The 25,103-nt window shown below is 42.6% G+C and overlaps 1 protein-coding gene across 2 annotated transcripts in view; it reads left to right on the plus strand.

Moving 5' to 3' along the window:
- SEPTIN11 (septin 11) overlaps positions 1-25,103 on the plus strand; it is a 124,289-nt gene that overhangs the window by 32,945 nt on the left and 66,241 nt on the right. For both annotated transcript variants that reach the window (XM_044304401.1, XM_044304392.1), the window contains exons 2-3: positions 20,018-20,138; positions 24,844-25,039. In XM_044304401.1, the coding sequence (XP_044160336.1) occupies positions 20,018-20,138; positions 24,844-25,039 (317 nt within the window). The remainder of the gene's footprint in view (positions 1-20,017; positions 20,139-24,843; positions 25,040-25,103) is intronic.

A 25,103-nucleotide genomic window follows, 5' to 3' on the forward strand; every position in this document is an offset into this window, starting at 1 on the left:
CATACAGATAAAAATTCAGTGTATTGGAAAGTGGGCAGAGCTGACTCAGCTGTAGCTTGGCGTGGCCTGGCATGCAGACATATATGTGTGTGTATACTGATCCAGGGCTAAAACGATTAGTTGAATTAATCGATTAACTCGATACACAAAAATCCTCTGCATGTTTTTGGCATCGATGATTCGTTTGTGCCATGTGACCACGGAGTGTGAGTGAAGAGCTTGCTATTACTCACGCTCCGTGGTCGCCCGCCCAGCGCTGCACTGGATACTAACATACACACATCGTCAGGACATTTTAGTTCACTGCTGCTGTGGCTGGGCACTGATGGCAGTGGGGGGAGATGGTGGCATTGGAGGGGGAACTGATGGCACTGAGAGGGGAAGCAACTGATAACAGGGAAGCTAGTGGCACTGGAGGGGGAACTTGTGGCACTGCTGGAGGAACTAATTGCATTGGAGGGGGAACTGATGGCACTGAGAGGGGAAGCAACTGATAACAGGGAAGCTAGTGGCACTGGAGGGGGAACTTTTGGCACTGCTGGAGGAACTAATTGCATTGGAGGGGGAACTGATGGCAGGGGGTGCTGATAATTTTTTATAGAAAATGTTCTTTTAATAGTTTTTTCTTATTAGAGTACTCGCTTAATCGTTTGAATGAGGTAGAATACTTGATTACCAAAATAATGGATAGCTGCAGCCCTACACTGATCATGCATTTGTGTGGAATCCTGAGTATTCTTCCACCCAGTAAGCATTGCATTCCTATAGCTCATGGTGGCTGAGACTGGAATGTCATTGCTGTGCAGAAAAATGATTGCATCAAGGTCCAGCAATGTCCGCAGAAGAGCTCCTACACAACCCTGTCATCTACTGTATCTGGAATAAAATGTGTAATCAAATATGCACTTATTCCTAAATTATGCATATTTACATTACCTACGTGCTCCATAATTGCCCGTCTTTATGAATTGTGCGTCTTTATGCATTACAGTGTAATATTACAGTTGGAGTAACGCCTCAGGCTTTGTGATTTTCATTTCGCTTTGGCTTATCGAGCTGTAACCAGCCACAGGGGAGGGTTCCTGGTTTCTAAGTAATAGCATATTACCTTTTGAGTAGAAAACTCATTGGTGTGTGATGGTCATTGCTGTAATAATCATGACCAATGAAGGTAGGATAGGCAGTGTTTCTCCTCAGTAGATGAGGTCTGAAACTTCTGCAGTGCGGTAATGACAACAGATCAGCATTTTATGCAGCCAGGAGTTGTTGGCTTGCAAATCTTTGTATGACTAGGACGTTGTGGAGAACCTAGTCTGGACAGGGCTCTATGGAACAGGTTAGCTGCTAAGCCATGTTTCTATCGAGCAAAATAGACCGAATTATTGTCAGTAGTACAGAGAAAAAAAAATCCTCTCTAAAAATGAATAGGGCAAAAAGAGGGGAGCAACACTTTGCTTAAAGTGACTCCAGGATCAACCCTATTAAACCAGACATACTGCCTGGTAGGGCTCATCATGCTGATTCAAACTATACCATTCTTTTGACCTTCAGCCACAACTCTCCCCGGCTCTGTCCTCCTTGTAGATGCGGGTCCTAGAGGTGGGACCCGAACTTAATAGACAAGGGGGGCATATCTTAGCGATATGCCCCCATTGTCTAAGATGGGATAACCCCTTTAACCATCTCAGGACCGCCGCATGCAGGATTGCGTCCTGGCGGCGGCCCTGTTGTTCCTCCCGGACGCGCCAGCGCGTCATCTCGTGAGACGCGAGATTTCCTGTGAACGCGCGCACACAGGAGTGCGCGTTCACAGGAACCGAAGGTAAACCAGTGGATCTACAGCCTGCGATCGGCGATCATGTTTTGTTAACAGCGTCTGATATACCTGCTAACTGGTCCTCTGGTGGTCCCTTTTGCTTGGATCGACCACCAGAGGACACAGGCAGCTCAGTAATAAGTAGCACCCCCCCCCGGTCACTTATTAACCCCTGATCACCCCCCTGTAAGGCTCCATTCAGACGTCCGTATGTGTTTTGCGGATGGATCCGCAAAACACGGACACCGAGGATCTACAAAACACTGACACCGGCAATGTGCTTTCCGCACATTGCCAGAACTATATAGAAAATGCCTTTTCTTGCCCGCAATTGCGGACAAGAATAGGACATGTTCTATAGGCTCTACAAAAAACGCAGTGTTCGCCCGATCAGGCCTGATGCGCACACTTGCGTTCAGTCCGCCTCACCACAGTGACAGAATTTTTTTTTTTTCTGATCACTGCAAAAACACTGTAAAATCGCTGCGGCGCTATAAAGATCACTTTTGAGGGGCATGGCAAGTTCATAGAAGGTTTTTTTTTTTATTTATTTTTGCACAAGTTAGCGGAAATTGTATTTTTTTTATTTTTTCTTACAAAGTCTCATATTCCCCTAACTTGTGACAAAAAATAAAATCTCACATGAACTCACCATACCCCTCATGGAATCCAAATGCGTAAACATTTTTAGACATTTATATTCCAGACTTCTTCTCACGCTTTAGGCCCCCTAAAATGCCAGGGCAGTATAAATACCCCATAAGTGACCCCATTTTGGAAAGAAGACACCCCAAGGTATTTCGTGAGGGGCATGGTGAGTTCCTAGAATATATATATTTTTTTTTTTTGGCACAAGTTAGTAGAAAATGTTTTTATTTATTTTTTTTCTCTTACAAAATCATTTTCCGCTAACTTGTGCCCCAAAAAAATATTCTAGGAACTCGCCATGCCCCTCACAGAATACCATACCTTGGGGTGTCTTTCCAAAATGGGGTCACTTGTGGGGTATTTATACTGCCCTGACATTTTAGGGGCCTAAAGCGTGAGAAGTCTGGAATACAAATGCCTAAAAATGCCCTCCTTAAAGGTACTCATTGGAATTTAGGCCCCTTTGCGCACCTAGGCTGCAAAAAAAGTGTCACACGTGGTATCGCCGTACTCAGAAGAAGTAGGGCAATGTGTTTTGGGGTGTCTTTTTACATATACCCATGCTGGGTGAGAGAAATATCTCTCTAAGGCCGAATGCACACGGCCGTTGTTCACGGCCGTGAGCGGTCCGTGGAACCGCGGCCTGGATTCCTGCTGAGTGCAGGAGCGCACAGCGTCATGGGTTGTTGCTATGATGCCGTGCGCTCCCTGCTGCCGCCGCGGTACAGTAATACACTGGTAAAGACAACTTTTACCTTTTTTTTTTTTTTTTATTTTTTTATTTTTTTTTTATACAAAGTTGTCATTTGACAGAGATATTTCTCTCACCCAGCATGGATATATGTAAAAATACACCCCAAAACACATTGCCCTACTTCTCCTGAGTACGGCGATACCACATGTTTGACACTTTTTTGCAGCCAAGATGCGCAAAGGGGCCCAAATTCCAATGAGTACTTTCAGGATTTCACAGGGCATTTTTACGCATTTGGATTCCAAACTACTTCTCACGCTTTAGGGCCCCTAAAATGCCCGGGCAGTATAAATACCCCACAAGTGACCGCATTTTGGAAAGAAGACACCCCAAGGTATTTCGTGAGGGGTATGGTGAGTTCATGTAAAATTGTATTTTTTGTCACAAGTTAGTGGAATATGAGACTTTGTAAGAAAAAAAAAAAGATGATTTTCCGCTAACTTGTGACAAAAAATAAAAACTTCCATGAACTCACTATGCCCATCAGCGAATACCTTTAGGGTGTCTACTTTCCGAAATGGGGTCATTTGTGGGGTGTTTCTACTGTCTGGGCATTGTAGAACCTCCGGAAACATGACAGGTGCTCAGAAAGTCAAAGTGCGTAAATTCACATTTTTGCACCATAGTTTGTAAACGCTATAACTTTTACCCAAACAATAAATATACACTTATTGCATTTTTCTTTTTTTATCAAAGACATGTAGAACAAAAAATTTATATACAAAATGTATATAGAAATGTAGTTTTAATTGAAAAATTTTACAACAGAAAGTGAAAAATGTCATTTTTTGGCAAAAATTTCAGTCCATTTCGATTTAATATAAAAAAAAATGTAAAAATGTCAGCAGCAATGAAATACCACCAAATGAAAGCTCTATTAGTGAGAAGAAAAGGAGGCAAAATTCATTTGGGTGATAAGTTGTATGACCGAGCAATAAACCGTGAAAGTAGTGTAGTGCAGAATTGTAGAAAGGGGTCTGGTCATTAAGGGGGTTTAAGCTAAGTGGTTAAAGGGGTTGTCCCACGAAAAATATTCTTCAGTTTTCAAACCAACACCCGAATCTGGATACTTTTTTAAATAGCATATAATTAAACATTTCACATAGCCACTGAGTTATTCAATAAAATGTATCTGTATATCACCTCCTGCTCTGTGTTTTGTTTTTGTTTTTTCTTAACTTTGACCTGCTCACTGAGAAGGCCGCACATGCTCAGTTTCATCCTTCAACTGCCTGAGCTGTGATAGGGAGAGCATGGACACGCCCCCTGAGCTGCTGCAGAGAAGACACTCCCCTTGAGCTGTCAGCTTGCTATAAATCTAGCAGAGCAATGAATAGGGAGATCTCTGGACCCATGTGAGGCCCAAGGCTGGTTCTAGCTTTATTAGAAAGAGACTGTTATGTACTATATGATGTCTGGTTTTCATTCTTTAGATTAGTCATGGGCTAACCCCTTTATGGCCTAGAACTGCCGAACTCTGTCTAATGTTTAATAAATCCAGTTATTGGCACAGTGACCTGGAATCACTGATGTTCAGGGCTTCCTGGCGCTGAAGGAATGAGAGGTGCCGTGCAGTGTCTAGATGTAAACTTTGCTTGACGGGGCTATCCCATGTTTGATGTAAGATATTAAAACCATACATAATATAGTACACGAAAACCTCTTTCTAACAAAGCTAGAACCGGCCCTGTGACCCTGACGAGATGCATCCAGAGATCTCCCCATTCATTACTCAAACCTGCTATATTTATTTCAAGCTGGCAGCTTATGTCCTTTCTCAAAGGGTATGCCCTGTCTGCTGCAGCTAGTGGTAGTTGAAGGACGGAACTGAGCATGTGCTTCCATCTCGGTGAGAAGGACAGAGAAATTATAAAAAAAAGTAGGTGGCGATATACAGATAGATTTCATTGACTATCTCAATAGCTATACTAAATTTTTAATTACATGCGACTACAAAAGAATTCAGATCCAGGTGCTGGTTGAAAACTGTAGAATATTATTTGTGGGCCAACCCTTTTAAAGGGGTCATCCATTGAGGACAATGTCATTGCCTAGCACCTACAAATTTCTGCGGGAGGAATGAAGTGCACCATGTATCATATGGTTGCTATCCAAGGCTGGGTTTTTAGAATACATATACGTGACATTGTAGAACACGTTCTGAGAACGGGCACGCTGACTAAACCCTTGAACTGATATACCTACCCTACCAGATGGTGCATTTCTTATTAGTGCACTCATCCCTGCTATCCTCTGTATTTCGTAACATTTGCTCAGGGACAAGCAGTTGTTGGTGTGCACAGATAGAAGTCTAGCATGTGGCTTGCTGGCCACTGAAGCAGGAGATGCCTATTGCTGGATGCTTTGTGTGGATGGGGCATGTTGCTGATTGGGAGTAGTTGTGACATTGCATGGAATGTAATTCAGCTATCCTAAGAATACACACTTGTGCTGGAGAAGCAGCTCTGATATTTGGAGAAGAGTACTAGCAGAGGCTTGGCCCAGAACTTGGACCTAACATATGTTTCCAGTTTGACTTCGAATCTGAGAATTCTTCTTTGCCTCTCACATCCTTGTTGTTCTGGAGGAAGTTTGTGAGACGCAGAAGAATGCACAGATGTTCCTTGTCATCTCTGCACCCTGGGTTTCTAGTGGGCAACTGTCTGTTCCAATGCCTCAAACGTGTTGGATACAGAGATGTTCTCAGAAAAATATCTGCAAAGACAGGACCGTAAATTTCCAGTTTACTGCTTCTTTTTTTTTTTTTTTGTGTGTTTTTTGACCAGTATGAATTTACAGCAGCCAAGTCATGTTAACTTTACAAAGTTGTTAGCAAACCTTGAGCCCAGCAAAGAAGTAAGCCTTCTCTGTCTTGTGATACTTGTGATACTTTCCAGGGTGATAGTCCTTTTCTTCTCAACCCTAGCACTGTGGAACCTCCAGAAGGTTGACGGACCATTAATATTAGAGTTCAGTAGACCTTTTCATGAGTATTTGACTTGATTGACATTGTCCCTGAAAAATATTGGCCAACCTAATTAAGAACTGGGCATACTGTTGTAGTAAACTCAGGTACAAACGATAGAACCGCAGTATAGCGGTAAAACAATACATTGAAAAACAAAGCATCTAGTGAAGAACCATGTAATATCTCTAAGTCCTACAACTATAAAGAGAATATATAACTAACAAAAACAAAGTAAAGCCATACAATTGGTACTCCTATATCAAAACTGCCTAGCAGAAAACTGACCTTATTATCCAACCAATCATAGTGCAGCTTGTATTTTCCAAACCAGTTGAAGAAATGAAAGCTGTCCTGTGGTTGGTTGATGCGGGCAACAAGAAATGTTTTCATGACCCATTGGAGCAGATTTACTAATCCTGTATAATGTTTAGAAAGACCATGTACACTTAAACTAGACAAGTCTAAAGGCGCACAAGATTTATCAAACTCCCCTGCTGGATAATAAATTTGCATCTTTTGCCTAATTTTACACCATCTAAGCCATGCCTTTTTACAATAAGCCTCACCTTCTTGGTGGATGAGGTGCAAATAATATCTAAAACACATAGGGGAAATGTATTAAACTGTTGTAAAGTAGAAATGGCTTAGTTGCCCATAGCAACCAATCAGATTCCTCCTTTCATTTTTGACAGCTCCTTTGGAAAATGAAAGGCAGAATCTGATTGGTTGCTATAGGAAACTAAGTCAGTTCTACTTTACACCAGTTTGATAAATGACCCCAATAGTATATTTGGTGCAAAGCATGTATGCCGGGTTTGGAGGGCAAATTAGGCCACCATTCTGCCACATTTAACTTCTGCCACAAATTATACGGTCAGTCAAGAATATTGGTGATGCAGATAGTGGCACGATCCCATGTTGTCTGTACATTAGTCATACAAATATGACTATGGGGTCATACCCATATACAAACACTTAAAGGGGTTCTGCACTTTGTTTAAACTGATGATCTATCCTCTGGATAGTTGTGATGTCAGTGGGCCAGCGGTAAACAGTGAGAAGGCCGTGGCGCTGCTGGAGCGCCTCTGCCTTCTCAAACAGCTGATCGGTGGGGGTCCCGGGTGTCGGACCCCGCCGATCAGAAGCTAATGATCTATCCAGAGGATAGATCATCACTTTAAACAAAGTGCAGAACCCCTTTAAGCCTTTATTACACCAACAGATTATCTGACCAATATCTCTCGAATCCGACCAATGGTTGGTGTGTATAGTTAAAGAGCTGTGTTTGTAAACGGTCATCTGACCAATGATTGGGCAGAAAATCTCAGATAATCTGTTTAAGGCTACATTCACACGTCAGTATTTTTCTATAATCTGAATTTCGGTCCGTTTTTTGCGGATCCGTTGTTCCTGAAAATGTTTACGTATGTCATCCATTTTTTGCGGATCCGCAAAAAACGGAAACATGTATACATTTCAATAATCAAATAAAGTTGTTTGGATTTCTTTGAAAAAAAATTGGAAAAAAAAATAAAAATAATTTGCTATGTGTTTCCAGGAACGGATTCCGCAAAAAACGGAAGACATACGGAATGACATCCGAATGTCTTCAGTTTTTTGCGGATCCATTGACTTTGTATTGTACCAGGATCCGAATTTTGCGGAAAAGAATAGGACATGTTTTATATTTAAACGGACATGCGGAACGGAACAACGGAAACGGACAGCACACATTGTGCTGTCCGATTTTTTTTCCAGGACCCATTGAAAATGAATGGGTCCAGATCTGGTCCTGATCTGTTCCGCAAAAAACGGAACAGATCAGGAAAAAAAAAACGGACGTGTGAATGGACCCTTAGTGTAATACAGCCCTAAACCATACTCTTATCAGGTTGAGGTCAGAGATAAGAGAAAATCACAGAAAAAGATACAAAGCATCCTGCACAATATAGAACTGAATATGCGGATGTACATGGCAACATTTGTCAAAGAAAAATCAGGCGGGCACAGATGTGTTTTGATCAAAATAAATTGGCTATGAGCCTCCAGCTGATGGGATTCAAAGAAAACAGCTTGCAAAAAGACTGATTTATTATTTTTAATTTTTTAAACTCTGGTATCTCAAAGTGCAGTACTGTACGGCACATGCTTGGGCACCTTTTAATATGCTCCGTCCACTCTGTGACAGTACATTGTGTGCGTTTGTGCCAATAGAAAGTACCACACAAGGCACCGTCGAAATGAAGCATAAAAGAAATAGACATATTCCTATAATACATACAGAGCTGGATGAAGTGGAACTCTAAATGAGTTTATGCTTGCCAAAATCTCTCTCTAATTTATCTTTGCTGTATATGCCATGATCCCGGGGTGTGGAATTGGTAGCGGGTGAGTCATACTTTTGTCTGCAAGTGCTTATCATGTGGCTAACCACACTGCACACTGGATAGGAAGACTATTAGTGCCATGGACTCTGGTGAAAGAGGTAGTGGCCACATACTGGATTTCTGTGGGCAGGAAAGAATTCAATTATCACAGAGTAAAAGCATCAGTGCCAATATAGATGTGCAATCCATGAAAAACGAAAAGGTTGAATCGTATAATAAATAAATAAAAATACCATAATCAAATAAAGTAAATGGCGGTAAAAGCGTAATTTAATGAGATCTGTCCGCTCCCAGTGAAAGTTATTTTTGGGAAAAGTATTTGCAAAAACAGACCTGTCAAGAGAAATGACAGTTCCTCTTAAAGAGAACCCGTCACCAGGATTTGATGTATAGAGCTGAGGACATGGGTTGCTAGATGGCCGCTAGCACATCTGCAATATCCAGTCCCCATAGCTCTGTGTGCTTTTAAAGGGAACCCGTCACTGGGATTTTGTGTATAGAGCTGAGGACATGGGTTGTAGATGGCCACTAGCACATACCCAGGTCCCGTAGCACTCTGCGCTTTTATTGTGTTTAAAAAACAGTTTTGATCGATATGCAAATGACCTGATATGAGTCCTGTATCCGGAGATGAGTCAATCAAGCGGAAAGGAGCCCAGCACCACCCCACGTCCTCCGAATCTCCTCCTCGCTGGCTGACGTCAGAGCTGGAGCGCCAAAATCTCGCAATGCGCGAGCTAGCGCATGCGTAGTTCGTTCCCTGTGCTGATGCCAACACTGCGCATGCGCTAGCTCGCGCATCGCGAGATTTCGTCGCTCCAGCTCTGTGACGTCAGCCAGCAAGGAGGCGATTCGGAGGACGCGGGGCGGTGCTGGGCTCTTTTCCGCTTGACTCATCTCCGGATACAGGACTCATATCCGGTCATTTGCATATCGATCAAAACTGTTTTTTAACACCGTAAAAGCGAAGAGAGCTATGGGACCTGGGTACTGCAGATGTGCTAGTGGCCATCTAGCAGCCCATGTCCCCAGCTCTATGCGCAAAATCATGGTGACAGGTTTCCTTTAATGTGTATAAAAACCGATTTGATACATATGCAAATTAACCTGAGACGAGTCAGAGCTTGAAAATATTACTATTTGGGTGACCCTTCACTACGTGTTGAGACACCCATACCGGGGAGACCTATAGTGTCAGGCAATCAAAGCCTCTGTGAGGGGATTAGCAACTATGTTGATCAGATAATTTCTCCTTTTGTATCGAGCCTTTCATCCTACCTGAAAGACACTAAAGATGCTTTGACTAAACTCCAAGACATTCAAGTAAGTAGAACAACAATCATCGCTAGCCTTGATGTAGATGCACTGTACACGAGCATCAAGCATGATCTGGGACTTGAGGCCATAAAACGCTACCTATAAACCAAAGGTACACAATATCATGAGCACAATAAGTTTGTTTTATCTATACTACACTTTCTGTTGACGCACAATTACTTTATTTTCGATAGTAAGTATTATTTACAGACCACCGGGACTGCAATGGGGATGATTTGTGCACCAAGTTTTGCCAACTTGTTTTTAGGGTGGTGGGAAGAAAGGATAGTTTTCACAGATGAATATAATGATTTCACAAAGCACATACTATATTGGGGTCGTTTTATAGACGACATTTTAATTTTGTAGGAGGGCACTGAAACACTATTTTTTTTATTTTGTTGAAAAACTCAATGTATTAGGCCTCAAGTTCACTGCAGAAATAAATGGCAACAGGCTAAATTTCTTGGACCTTACTATTGTCTTGGACACGAGTGGTAGTATCAATACTACAATATATAGAAAGCCCACGTCTACAAACAACTTACTCCATTGGGATAGCCATTATCCAACTACTCAAAAAAAAAAAAAAAGGGCATCCCTATTGGGCAGTATCTTCGGGCAAGGCGGAACTGCTCTACTGACGAAGGATTTGAAGATGTGTAAACTCCTATACAGCAGATTCATGGCGAGAGGATACCCCAAAAAAACATTACACAAAGCATATAAAAAAGCTTAAAAAAGTAACAGGATCTCACTACTTTCTGACTTTAAAAATCAACAACAGGACAAGAAGATTGTACGATGTATAGGCAATTATGATAGCCAATATGACAAGATCCAAAACATACTCGGAAAGCATTGGCATATCCTACTCGCAGACGAAGAGTTAAAAGAAATTCTTCCTCCCCACCCTGCCATTACTTGCAGAAGGGGACAAAATGTAAAAGAAAAACTAGTGCATAGCCATTTTACATCAGAGAAAACACCATGTGAACAGACATTTGGCGGCTTGTCATTACAGACTTTGGCACGGTCTGTTCATTGTTGCCAGTGTCAGACTGTGTAGGGACACATGATAATTGGATGATAACACCCAGTTGTCAATTAATTCTCTAGATGGAGAGCGCCTAGTAGGAAGGAGTAAGGAGCCTTATAGGCCAGGCAGTGCTTCTCCAGGAAAAAGGTGTGAAAATTGACTCGTTCCAAAAAAAGAAAAGAAAGCTTAACCTCTGATGCCCCCAGAAGTAATGTAGCAATCCTATCCGAAGTCAGTGCTCGACCTTTAACTTGGATAGTAAATAAGCCAGCACCTCATCTGCAGATGGCTGTTTCGGGGGGATTGCCCCTCATCAGTGCACAGCAGAAAGAACTGGTTTAAGTGCTTGGGAGGCCCCCCGTCAGATACTATTTCTCCTTTATGAGAGGGCCTAGCAGGCATAAGGATTCCTATAGGCCAGGCAATGCTCCTCTGGGAAAAAGGTAATAGTACATCCATAATCTGCTCTGAACTGATGAGGGGCAGTCACCCCGAAATGCCGGTTTGCAGATGACATTCCGGCTTAAAGGGACACTGACAGGCCCAATAACCATAATTAGCTGTACATATGCATGTACAGGTCTTCTAATGTGCATTCAAAATATATAAGTATCCCCCCTGTCCACATTATGAATACTGCAAACTCATGTTTTATAACCTGAAGTAATCGCTTTTCTTTCTGCCCAAGGGGCGGGGTTTCAGTTCCACTTGCGCCCAGCCAGCATCAGCCCAACCGCAGTTTTTGAAGTGCCGCCCAGCTCATCAATATTCACCTAGCTGGGCGGCTTCTGCAGTCCCCGACCTTCCGAGATCCGGCGCATGCCCAATAGAAAGCTATGGGCATCGGACTCGCTTTCAGCTTCTGCGCATGCGCCCGGCACCCATAGCTTTCCTATTGGGCATGCGCCGGATCTCGGAAGGTCGGGGACTGCAGAAGCCGCCCAGCTAAGTGAATATTGATGAGCTGGGCGGCGCTTCAAAAACGGCGGTTGGGCTGATGCTGGCTGGGCGCGAGTGAACTGAAACCCCGCCCCTTGGGCAGAAAGAACAACGATTAGTTCAGGTTATAAAACATGAGTTTACTGTATTCATAATGTGGACAGGGGGGATACTTTATATGTTTTTAATGCACATTAGAAGACCTGTACATACATATGTACAGCTAATTATGGTTATTGGGCCTGTCAGTGTCCCTTTTAAGTATTAACATGCCTTAAGTCCTGTTTAAGAGATCAAGATTTTTTTTTTTTTTTTTTAGGATCGCTATCTTATCTGGTGGCATCAAAGGCCCAGTTTTCTTTTCTTTATGGAAAGCGAGCTAAGTTGCATAGGTTTGATCTAGCACAGCCTTTTTGAAGACATCTGCACATCTGCTGTGTGCTTGTGGTTTCTGCGGTTCTTGACATGCCAGACATTTTTCTTTAAAGTATGCCGAGCTAATGTAATGTGCTGGTCAGCAAAAACACTGTAGTAGGTATATAAGCTACCTTCTCACACTGCCCTCCACAAACATTACGTTTTGGTGCACTTTAGGTGTGTTTTGTTAATATGGAACCACACTGTCAAGTGAACTGTTTTCACATTAGTTTTTTAGCAAAACTATAAGCATTTAATGATGGCAGATAGGCAATAGTTGTAGAAACATGTAAATCCAGTGCAAAGGCTAACCTAGTCTTGGCTTCCGGCCCATACATTGAGATAATTAACCCCATCAATAAGTGATGCTTTCTACAGCCAGTATGTTTTTGATACGGTTTTCACACGCGTGAAGAAAAACCTGAATTGCACACAGAATCTCCTGTTTTTTTTTTTTTTCATGGATCCATTGACTTCAATGCACCAGTCCTTCTTGAAAAACGCATGAAGATGAAAATGTTCCGCTTTTTCCTGAACGGACAGATGGTCAGTGAAAAACAATGCTCATGGCATATACCCATTGAAATGAACGGGTCAGGGTTCAGTCCGTTGCAAAAAAAACGAACTCATCAGGACGTAAAACTGGTGTGAAATAAACCTTAGATCACCAGATTGTGATGAGTGGCCAGTCACTGATTTCTGCAGATCAATTTGTCAGAGTCAGAGAAAACAGAAAGGCGCTCATAGTGTAAGCGCGTAAAGACATGTATAACCAAGCAAGGTATGGGTGGGCTGAAATAGGCACAACACTATTGTGAGCTTGTAACATCAAGCGATTGCCTGGGTCTGGTTGCCAGCAACTTCCAAGTGGGAGACAAACTGAAATTGTTGGTGAAGCCGCTAACGTGCAAGTGATGGATCCAAATTCAGATCATTTTAGAAACTGATACATTTATTGTGGTCTCTTTAAAAACAACTTGAAGAACAGACCTTAGAGACCTGAAACGCGTTGTTTTTAAAAGACCACAATAAATGTATTGGTTCTTAAAATAATTTGGATTTGGATCCATCACTCGCCAGATTAAGGTCCTGCACCTTAGCGGTGTCGCTAAGGTGCGGTGTCACTTGCATTTGGCCAGAAAACTACTGCTTGTAGCTATGGGCCCTGTGAAATCTGTTTTTAGTTTAAAAAAAGAAGTGATTGAATATATGGCTGTCACAATCTAGAACATGCTGCCCCAGATAGAACCACGTGAGCAATGCCGCCCAAAATAGCTGCTTCCTAAAGGGGTTAAAGCAAAGTATAATGCTAAGTTGTAGACTGTTTCGTCGTATAGTGTCTAATATTTGCACAAAACCAGAAACCCCCTTTAACTATCACAAGCCAATTAGCTAAAAGTTAACGGGAACCTGTCACCAGGATTTTGTGTATAGAGCTGAGGGCATGGGTTGCTAGATGGTCGCTAGCACATCCGCAATATCCAGTCCCCATAGCTCTGTGTGCTTTTATTGTGTAAAAAAAACTATTTAATACGTATGCAAATTAACCTGAGATGAGTCCTGTCCCTGACTCATCTCGCGTATAGGACTCACCTCAGGTTAATTTGCATATGTATCAAATCGGTTTTTTTTTACACAATAAAGGCACACGGGGCTATGAGGACTGGGTATTGCGGATGTGCTAGCGGCCATCTAGCAACCCATGTCCTCAGCTCTATACACAAAAAATCCCGGTGACAGGTTCCCTTTAAGTGTCTTTATTGAAGTCCAGGAGATGTTAGTTACAATGGACAAAAAATGAGCATTTAAAATTAAAGGGAGTCTGTCATCTCCATATGGCCATATACAGTGCTTACATGGCTCTGTAGCACACCTATACAGGATTGTAACGGTACCTTTGTTCTTTTCTTTAGACTTGCACCAGCAGGAAAAACTAAGTTTAATTCATATGCAAATGAGCACTCGCAAGTGCCCAGGGGCGGCGTTCAGTGTGTAGGTGCCCAGGCTGCTCTGCCTTCTTTTCACTTTACTCCTCCCCAGTCTCTGCCTTTGCCCGCCCTCCAAGTCTCTTGCCTCATCGATAGGTCCGGACTTGGAGGGCGGGAAAAGGAAGAGGCTGAGGAGGAGTAAAGTGAAAAGAAGGCAGAGCAGCCTGGGCACTTGCACACTGAACGCCGCCCCTGGGCACTTGCGAAAGTGCCCAGGCTGCTCTGCCTTCTTTTCACTTTACTCCTCCTCAGCCTCTTCCTTTTCCCGCCCTCCAAGTCCGGACCTATCGATGAGGCAAGAGACTTGGAGGGCGGGCAAAGGCAGAGACTGGGGAGGAGTAAAGTGAAAAGAAGGCAGAGCAGCCTGGGCACCTACACACTGAACGCCGCCCCTGGGCACTTGCGAGTGCTCATTTGCATATGAATTAAACTTAGTTTTTCCTGCTGGTGCAAGTCTAAAGACACAGGTACCAATACAATTCTGTATAGGTGTGCTACAGAGCCATGTAAGCACTGTATATGGCCATATGGAAGTGACAGACTCCCTTTAAGATCCATACGTTAAATATGTCCCATGTGGCTATAAGGTCCTTATCTCATGGCCAGGCTGATTTTTGAGTTGACGGAAACTAAGGCCGTTTTTCACGGATCTGTTGTTCCGTTTTTGAGTTCCGTTGTGTTTCCTTTCCGTTTTTTCCGTATGCCATATACAGTAATTACATAGAAATAATTGGGCTGGGCATAACATTTTCAATAGATGGTTCAGAAAAAAACGGAACAGATGCGGAAGACACGGATGCATTTCCGTATGTGTTCAGTGTTTTTTGCGGACCCATTGACTTGAACGTGATTTGCAGGCATGTTCTATCTTTCAACGGAACGGAAATACGGAAACTGAATGCATACGGAGTACATTCCGTTTTTTTTGTGGAACCATTGAAATGAATGGTTCCGTATACGGACCACAAAAAAACGGGCCGTACACTCACAAAAAAGAAAACAATTGTGTGAACTAGGCCTAATAAGTACATTCAATTGATATACAGCTGGACTGACCCTTCTCGGGTGCCTTGATTGACCAGTGTGTTAATGTACATCTCTCTTCATCCGTATTGTACCGAGCCTATATGACAGCTCATAAATGACCATCCCAGCTTCTGTAGGATTCAGTAAAATACATTTTGGCTTTAAATGTTGGCTTTGACTTGAATAATGGTCAAGTGTTTCCTTTATCTGTGTTTATAAAGGGAAAGTATGAACAGAGACCATGAGGGAGTCTAAAGTTTCCATTATTGCCATTTCTGGTCTGTAAGGCTGGGTTCAGACCTGAGCGTTCGGGATGGAGCGCTCTTTATGCGCAATTGTATGAGTGTTTACAATCGCGGCTCCGGAACAAGCGAACGCCCATTGTCGCGCGTTCCCGGAAGTCTATGTACGCGAACGTGCGACAAGACGCCCCAAAGAAGCTCCTGGGGGCGTCGGGCATTTTACAGCGCGATCGTACGCGCTGTAAAACGTTCAGGTGAGAACCATTCCCATAGGGAATCATTGGTTCTTGCCTGTTGAGTGTTTTACAGCGCGTAGGAACACGCTGTAAAACGCTCAGGTCTGAACCCAGCCTTAGGTGTGGTGTGCAAGAGCACCAGAAAAAATAGATGGTTAACTTCCTAAGAAGAGTAGTACTTAAAGCGGTTTTCTAACATTATATCAGACCTCACAGATCGGCCCACCCGCGTTGGTGATCATGCTTGCCTGGTACCCACCACAATTTGCTGCAGCGGTCACGTGCCCCCTCCGTCCTATTTACTTCAATAGGACGGAGGGGGCATGTGACCGTAAACAGTGAAGAGAAGGCAGCAACTCATACAGAGCTGTGTTCTCCTCAAACAGCTGATCAACGGGGGTGCCGCCCATCTCTTATTGATTTACCTATCCTGAGAATGCAGCCCCTTCATTCCAGTATCGATGTGTGTACTAGTTTGTCAGACCCCCACAAATCTCATAAAGTTCGTGGCATACCCTAGCGATATCTGGGGTAGGATACTATATTTCACAAAGAAAATTAAAGCTCTTAAAGGGGTTGTCTGAAAGTATTTATTTTCATGATTTCCTCCCAGCCTTCCAAAAGGTATTTTCTGTTTACATAGCCATAGCAATGATCTGTAGGTGTGCATATTCACTGGGTAATAGGATCATTGGCGTGGTCACCTAATTCATCATTTGCCAGCAGCAGATCGTGCTGTCTAAATACACTCTCCTGCCGGCAAACAATGATTTTGTATGGGGACAAGCGATGGAGGAGGAGGAGATCGCAGCATGTAATAGCACTGATGAGCAGGCAAATTCCAGGAAGGAACGCTTAAAGGTCCTCCCATTTCAGTGCTGCGGGTCTGGTCCCCGTCAGACTGAAAGTGATGACATCACATCCATCATTGACATCACGTCTCTGGCCTCAGTGGTCACATGTCGTTCATGCACATGTGTAGGCCCAGGGACCAGACTTGAAGTGCTGGAACCAAGGGCTTTTAGCAGGTCATTTACGTTTTTGTTTTCTTAGTTTTATAAGCCTGTCTGCCCTTTTGAAGTCTTTAAATACTGCAGGACAACCCCTTTTTAATATCTAGAGCAGCGTTTATACCGAGCAACTCATCAAAGCTCCTCTCTGCCCAATGATAAATTGTGCTCATGAATGTTCCCCTTCTGGGTTTCTGCATTTTTAGTTGTTGGCGCAGGAAGTGGACTTTCCAAATGTTGTGCTTGTATCTATTTCACTAGGCCGGAGAGTCAAGTCTTCTGAAGGGTCAATTATTTTTTGCCAAGTTAATTTCTTCACTTCTCCATGTTTATGATGAATATAATTTGGACATTCCTATCTAAAGAGATGCTTGTTTTAATTTATAATGAGTGCACTGTCTCCCTTAGCATCATGAGCACAAGCTGAATAAGCAATACTGTAACTTGGCGTAAATTCATGTGAATCAATGTGTCCATTATCGTGCCAGAAAATTCTAGTTCATCAGACTTGCCAGGAATAAGTTTTGTGGTGATGGCTTTAGTGTGTGTTCACCTTTTTAATTAGAATAACCAGAATATTTTCTATTACTATGGCATTATTGTACTTTATTTGGTTTGCAGAGTGCTGTTGCATTGTGTTTTAGTCTTTGTGTTTCTAGCCATGGCAGCGCGCACCTGCGCATTGGGATGTGCTGACTGATCCCCTTTTTTCTTTGCAGTTTGTACTGGAGGTGTGGCTGACTCCATTTAGTCTTGCACCCCTGACCAGCCTGTCTGTCCCATAGGCTGATTTTAATTAGTGTAATTATAAAGCTGTAGCTCATTGGAAGCCTTTTGGCACCAGGGGAGGTATAGAGTGGACTCTCATTGCATTCATTGGAAGCCGACTGGCACCAAGAGAGATATAGAGTGGGCTCAGCATGCATGTTGGTACCGGTATTCCCTTAATTTAATGGAGGCCATTTTGAGACCCAAAATGATAAAAAGCAGAGTGGACCCAGCATGCATGTGGAACCTGCACTCTCTGAATTTTATGGTGGCCGTTATAGCACATAACGGGTAGCATTTAGTGTTAGGTTCCTGTCTTACAGAGATCGCCTTGATGCGTGGCAGACGGGCCCAAATAATTTTGTACAAAATGTATTTGCCAAGAATCTAAAATTTACAAAATAAGCGTAGTATTAGCACCAGAATATTTTCTATTACAATGGCATCACTGTATTTTATTTGGTTTGCAGAGTACTGTTGCATTGTGTTTTTAGTCTGTGTTTCTAGCCATGGCAGCGCGCACCTGCGTATTGGGATGTGCTAACTGACCCCTTTTTTTCTTTGCACCTTTTAATTAGAATTATCTGGGAGACCAACGTTCCTTATGTAATAGTAGAAAATAGCACACAAGTTAACACAAGGGTACACAAGCACACAAGGGTAACTGTCAGGTTTTCATCCAAAAATAAATTTTAGCATATGTTACTGATGCTGCAGGATTATGTATAAAGCAATCTTTAGTTTCTTCACATACCGCTGTTTTAACATTCACAATATGAGGACCTCCTCAAGGTGGCTCCTCTGCCAGTTCTGAGGCCAAAACTGCTATCCCTCACTTCCCATACACAATTGCTGTAGCCAGCAGCTTCCTGCCCGCCAATCAGATTGGATTACTGAGAGACACGCCTCCTCACTCTGAAGCCTAAAGCAGGCAAAGAGTGTGAAGGACCGCCCCTCTGTCTTCTGTTTATACTAAAGGGAAGATAGACTCAGAAAGTGTGGGGTTTGTGGTGTGAATCTAACCTAACTACCTCGTCTGGTTCTGCAGTCTCTATAGATTCTTGAAACGGTATAGTAGTGAATGTTACACGCTTATCATGATTCTAATAGCTTAAACTTTTTATTGCGAATGTATGCATGTCATGTATAGTGAATTTAATGCAACTAATTCCGTTGTACTATATTTTATTATACTTATATCAGAAAAAGTCAATTTGCTTGTTACTGTATGCTGCATAAGAATACTTTGTGTGCATATGTCTGTACCATGTAAGTGCCTTGTTACTCTTTTTCAATAAAACGAGTAAAAAAAAAAAAAGAAAAAGGGAAGATAGACAAGCCATAGCAACGGTCATTTAAGGGAGTAGTGGAAAGGGACAGGGGACATCGATTGTCAAAAGATCTGTAATTACCTTATAATAACAGCTTTCATTATTGACTGACTAACTCAGGTATACATGCCTAGCTCTAATAAACGAGCAAATAAGAAATATGGCAGTTACCCTTTAACATATTTATAGCAGAAAGTTGGCATGAAAGTTATTTCATTGTTGGATCCACTTAAAATAGAACCAAATACAAGGATTTTCCCCCAAGCTGTCCAAATTGTAATCTAATGATATTGTAGAATATTATTTTTCTTTTATTATGGAAGTAAACAGGGGAGTACACTATGCATCAGGAGTATGGTAGCACAGTGTAGCTACAGTACGAGGGACCACGTGCACCCATGTTCAAGGTCTGGGCCTAAGGTATTACGTGTATACTTCCTGATACCTAAGGGTTTTCATAGCAAGGGGCCTGTCTGCAGCCACTCATAGTATTGCTATGCTACTAGAATGCACCCTTTGACAAATATGATACGATAACTTTACACCAGACATAAGGGATCTAGGATTGTTTGATGAACACGGCAGATAAGCTTTCCAAACACCTGAATGGAACAAAGGCCGAGATGCATGACTGCACCAAAGTTATGAACAATTCTCCTGCTAGATGCTATTTAATCGCGCAACATGGTCTTTCTGGGAGGTCTGGGCTGCATGGCCTTACATTTTAAGAATTAAACCATTAACCTGTCTAAGTTTATCCATATTTTTTATTTATTCTGTATGTCAAAGTCCAAATGAATATTCTGTAAATGAAAATTTACGCAGACCATCAGGTGAAGTTGTCCCTCTAGGTCAGGGATGGCCAACCTGTGGCTCTCCAGCTGTTGCAAAACTACAACTCCCAGCATGTCTAGACTGCTTACAGCTATCAGCCTACAGCAGGGCATGGTGGGAATTGTAGTTTTACAACAGTTGGAGAGCAGCAGGTTGGCCATCTCTGCTCTAGGTGTAGATCACACATGTAGAGGAGTCTTTTATTGGTTGCTATTCAACCAAGCTGAACAATAGTAGTTTTCTCTGATGAGTTGTTTAATACGTCTTTCTTTTAATGTATATGTTTTGCTTTTTCAGTCGCCCAATGATGACCTCAGGAATCTGGCCCTTTCTGGACATGTTGGATTTGACAGTCTGCCCGACCAGCTAGTCAACAAGTCCACATCCCAGGGATTCTGCTTTAATATATTATGTGTTGGTGAGTTAGTGTTTTGTTTGATGTTACAACAATTCTATGTTCTGTCATTTAAAAAAAAAGTCCAATAGATTCAACATAAAAAAAAAGTCCATAAAAAATATTTCCGCCCTTTTACATGTTTACGAAATAGGGAAGCCTGTCTTCTTCAGGTGTAAGGTTATGTATTTCAAAGACAACGGCCAGGCCTTTGGCATATTCAGTAGAACTTTGTCTGCAAGGAGGTTACGGGAGTACTGTTTCTCCTTTTGGAGGGCGCCAAGTTGGCGTAGGGAGTCTTATAAGCCAGACAATGCTCCTTGGGAAGTATGCAAAGTAGGTCTCCCCTAGGAATAAAGAAGCAAAACATTTACTGAGACAAATCTCTTCTTGATGACCTATTGACCAGGAACTATTCCACCCTGCCTTGGGGAGTGTTGGTCACCATAAGTCCAGGAAATGGATAGAAATCTGATAGCTTGCTAGAAATATGGCTTTTTTTTTTTCTATTAAAACATGAACGTTTAGACACCCAGTCTATGTAACTTGTAGTCATTTCTTGCTTTCTTGCCCATGCTGGTATTTATAGAACTGTCATGGACTGATTAAAAAATGTGTTTTCTCTGGATGCACTTTGTTCTCTAGTTTACAGCAAATTGAAAATTTGTTTAGAGTATTAAACTTGGAGGCAATTACATCTTCCACATGGTAGTACTTGGCCGCTGGAGCTAGAAATTAAAGGAACATAGTCAATGTTTCACAAACTCTCAACCAAAATAAAGCATTTGCTCTGATTTTCCTGAAGGCTGTGAAATTTTGCGAGGCTAGCGTATTATATATAGCAAGTGACAACAAGTGAGGCCATTTACACATAGGGAGGGAAATATTTCATTGTAGATAAAGGAAACCCTGCTGGTTCCTATCCCCAGCCCATACCTGTGTCTATCAGCAGTTTTGCCCTTACAAAAGACTTCCTTTGACAAAGATATCCTATGCAACAGCATCTGCAATGGACCATGGTGACATTTTTTTTCAACAGATGTAAATAGTGAAGTGATAAAATGCTTTATGTAAAATAATAATTAGCCCGATGAACATACCAGTTAATATAGAAAGTTAGGGGGTCATTTATCAAGCTAAGTCTATATAAGGCGTACTTCAGGTGCAGATTGCCGTGCAATCTGCGACTTTTCCCCAATCACGCTAGTTCTAATAAAGTGTGTGTGTGTGTGTGTGTGTGCTTCAGGCGTAGAAAAAGCTCTAAATGTAAGACGGCTAGAAAGAATTTAGAAGCGGTGGTGGATCCGCCGAAGTTATGAAGAGGCGGGCGCCTTTTCATAACTCCGGCGGATCCAGTGCAGGGGTTTATTAAGACTGGCGTCTAAAACGCCAGTCTGAGGGCTGTTTCAGACGAGCGGATGCCGTGCGTGGCATCCGCTCCGTGAATGACAGCCAAGACCCGATGCAGACTGCAGAGGCACAGGAGCATTAACATGACTGATAATGCTCCGTGACGCTCAGTGATCTCTTTACTACGAAATCACAGTTGTCACTGTGATTTTGTAGTAAAGAGATCACAGAGAGGCACGGAGCATTAACAGTCATGTTACTGCTCCGTGCCTCTGCAGTCTGCATCGGGTCTTGGCACTCTTTCACGGAGCGGATGTCACGCACGGCATCCGCTCGTGTGAAACAGCCTTTAATAAGTGTTCCCCTTAGTTCTTCATTTACAGCAGCCGATTGGCTGGCTTGATGTAGTTCAGAGACTGATAACTGCTTCAGATTGTGCTGGGATTTCCTGCTGAACTGGCAGAGAGCGAGCTGCTTTATTGAGAATCCCGATGTCTGACCTATTCACATGACTGCTACAGGAACATCAGAGTAGAAATAAAATACATCTGTTAATTTCTGCTTTTAATATCCAATTATGTGAAATCCTGTGGGTTATACCGGTAGTTAGTTCATATATACCCCTTGCCGACTGATGGGCAGATGCATGATGTGAAAGTCCCAAATGGATATGTGGTTATGGATGATTCATTCATATGTTTATACTGGAAAACCAGAATTGTAAAGTTCCCTTTTAAGTATACTTAAGGGACATTTTTACTGCCTGTTAATTTCTCAGATGTGATGACAAGACCTTAGAGCGGAGGTAGCATTACTGTAGTAATGTATGTGCTTTCTAATCTTTGATCATGCCTATGAACCTGTGACAGTCCTCATAAAATGGTACCACCACTCTTCCTTGTGTCTGTTGGTAGCCACCTCGTGTAGCATAGAAGGGCCCCAGCATGTTCATTCGTGTGCAGAGTTGTTGCTGGTGTTCATAGAGGGATATGCTGCCTACAGTAGTGAAACCATATGTGTCCCAATAATCATTAGATCATGTGCAGTACCGTTTTTTTTTTTTCTCCATGTAAATGGAGCAAAATGATCGCCAATCCATTGGCTATCGCTATATTGTCAATCGATGCTCATCGAGAACAAGAAATCTGCCAGCCAAAAGGACCCTAAAGCTGGCCATGAGAACACTCATTCGGCGACAGATGCCTCTCCTGATCCTCCTATACATACAGTATGCATGCTTGGCTCGTCTGATGTAGATGGAGGAGCGGGGAGAAAGCTGCTGGCAGACACAACTGGCGATGGCTTATCTCTCTGAGAGCAAGAAGATCAGGCAGTTGCAACTTGCCCGATCCTTATCTTCCCCCAACATCTGCTGCTGGGGGAGAGTTGGGAGGCTCCATACACATTAGATGATAGAACTTAGCTGCCGAATTCGGTGGGCTCAGTTGACACAGATCTATTGTATATGGCCATCTTTAGGCTGCATTCACACTGGATCAGCAGATCATGACTAAATAGCTTATGATCCACCATCGTTGTTATTTTCCGGCATTGAGTTTCGTCCTAGGGGCTCTATACCGGAAAGGAACTGATCAGTTTTATCCTAATGCATTCTGAATGGAGAGCAAGCTGTTCAGGATTTCTTCAGTTCAGTCTTTTTGCCTTTTCAGGATGGAGATAATAGCGTAGCATGCTGCGGTTTTATCTCCGTCCAAAGTCCCGGAACACTTGCCGGAATGCCGGATCTGTCATTTTTTCTGATTGACATGCATTAATGCCGGGTCCGGCCCCGAGTGTTCCGGCATAACGGATCGGCATTGCGGTCTGCGCATGGTCAGACCACAAAAAAATTGAAAAAAATACTGGATCCGTTTTTCCGGATGACACTGGAGAGACGGATCCGGCATTTCAATGCATTTGTCATACGGATCAGGATCTTGATCCGTCTGCCAAATGCCATCACTTTGCATATGATTTGATGGATCCAGCAGGCAGTTCCGGTGACGGATGTGCCTGCCTGAATCCTCTGCCGAAAGTGTGAAAGTACGCTAAGCTTGGCTTAGGCAAACGTATTAATAGGGATGAGTGAATCGACTTCAGATGCAACATCCAAAGTTGATTCACATAAAATTTAGTTTCAATACTGTACCCCCGTTCAATTGAACAGAGCTTAGCCGCGCCCAGGCCAGTTGATACTAGATGTGACGTCACTGGGCCAGCGGTAAAAAGTGAGAAGGCTGTGACGCTCCTGGAGCGCCGCTGCCTTTTCAAACAGCTGATCGACGGGGGTCCCGGGTGTGTCGGACCCCCGTCGGTCAGATGCTGATGATCTATCCAGAGGATAGATCATCAGTTTAAGCAAACTGCAGAACCCCTTTGAATATAGATATTGACATGGAAAATGAAAAATAATATATATATAAAAAAAGTTAAACTTTAAAAGCATAATTTAAACAATAGGTCTTTTTCTGATGACTCATTCCCTTTAGTTGATTCTTATGACAAGTAACAAACAATGGGGAAGATTTATTTACTATTAAAAATGTGGCAGTTTTATTTGACACAATTTTAAAAAATCTGGTTTACATGCTTTGCACTGCATTTTTTAAGGGTTTTAAATGAGCGAATTTCAGGTTATGAAATTTGTTCACGCTTCGTTTGGTGGTAAAAGCAGAATTGCGTTATGGATTCCGTTACCACAGACCATAACGCAATTCTATGACTGAGTGCCTTTAGAGGCATTCAGTTATTCATTCCGCCATAATAGAAGTCTATGGGCTGCAAAACGGATCCGTCCCGTTTCCGTTATGCAGGGGAGTCCTCTCCTGCATAACGGAAACTGGACGGATCCGTTTTGCAGCCCATAGACTTCTATTATAGCGGAATGAATAACGGAATGCCTCTAAAGGCACTCAGTCATAGAATTGCGTTATGGTCAAGTAAAACTAATATAACAAATAGGTCGTGTGACGTTAAACTAGTTCTGAGATGCCCAACCTGCGGCCCTCCAGCTATTGAAAAACTACAATTCCCAACATGCCCTGATAGCTGTAGATTGTCAGGGCATGGCGGGAGTTGTAGTTTTGCAACAGCTGAAGGGCCGCAGGTTGGGCATCCCAGGGCTAGACAGTCTATAGGTGCGCCAGATTTGTCATCCAGCGTCAGCCACTGTCATAACACTGGCACAGGTTAACACGGTGTAGCCTAACTTCACACCACCTATTTGTTGGCTTAGTGTTAGTGAGAAAATGTACCAAATGTATGCACTTTTTACTGTCTAACAACTATTAGGCAGCATTAGTATACCTGCCTCAATATTCCTGTCAAATGTCAATGGCCTATTACAATCCATGTAATCTTCATATTTGCTTATTTTCAGGGGAAACGGGCATTGGAAAGTCGACCTTAATGGACACTATATTTAACACGAAATTTGAAAGTGAACCAGTCTCTCACAGTGAGCCCGGAGTGCGGTTAAAAGCAAGACGCTATGAACTTCAGGAGAGCAATGTGCGCCTGAAGCTAACCATAGTTGACACTGTAGGATTTGGAGATCAGATCAATAAAGATGATAGGTATGTATATGGGTAGGGACCGTTACCTTGTGATGTATACATAGAAATCAGCATTTACCTGTTA

This window comes from Bufo gargarizans, chromosome 1, assembly GCF_014858855.1.
Source record: "Bufo gargarizans isolate SCDJY-AF-19 chromosome 1, ASM1485885v1, whole genome shotgun sequence".
NCBI classification, from domain to species: domain Eukaryota; kingdom Metazoa; phylum Chordata; class Amphibia; order Anura; family Bufonidae; genus Bufo; species Bufo gargarizans.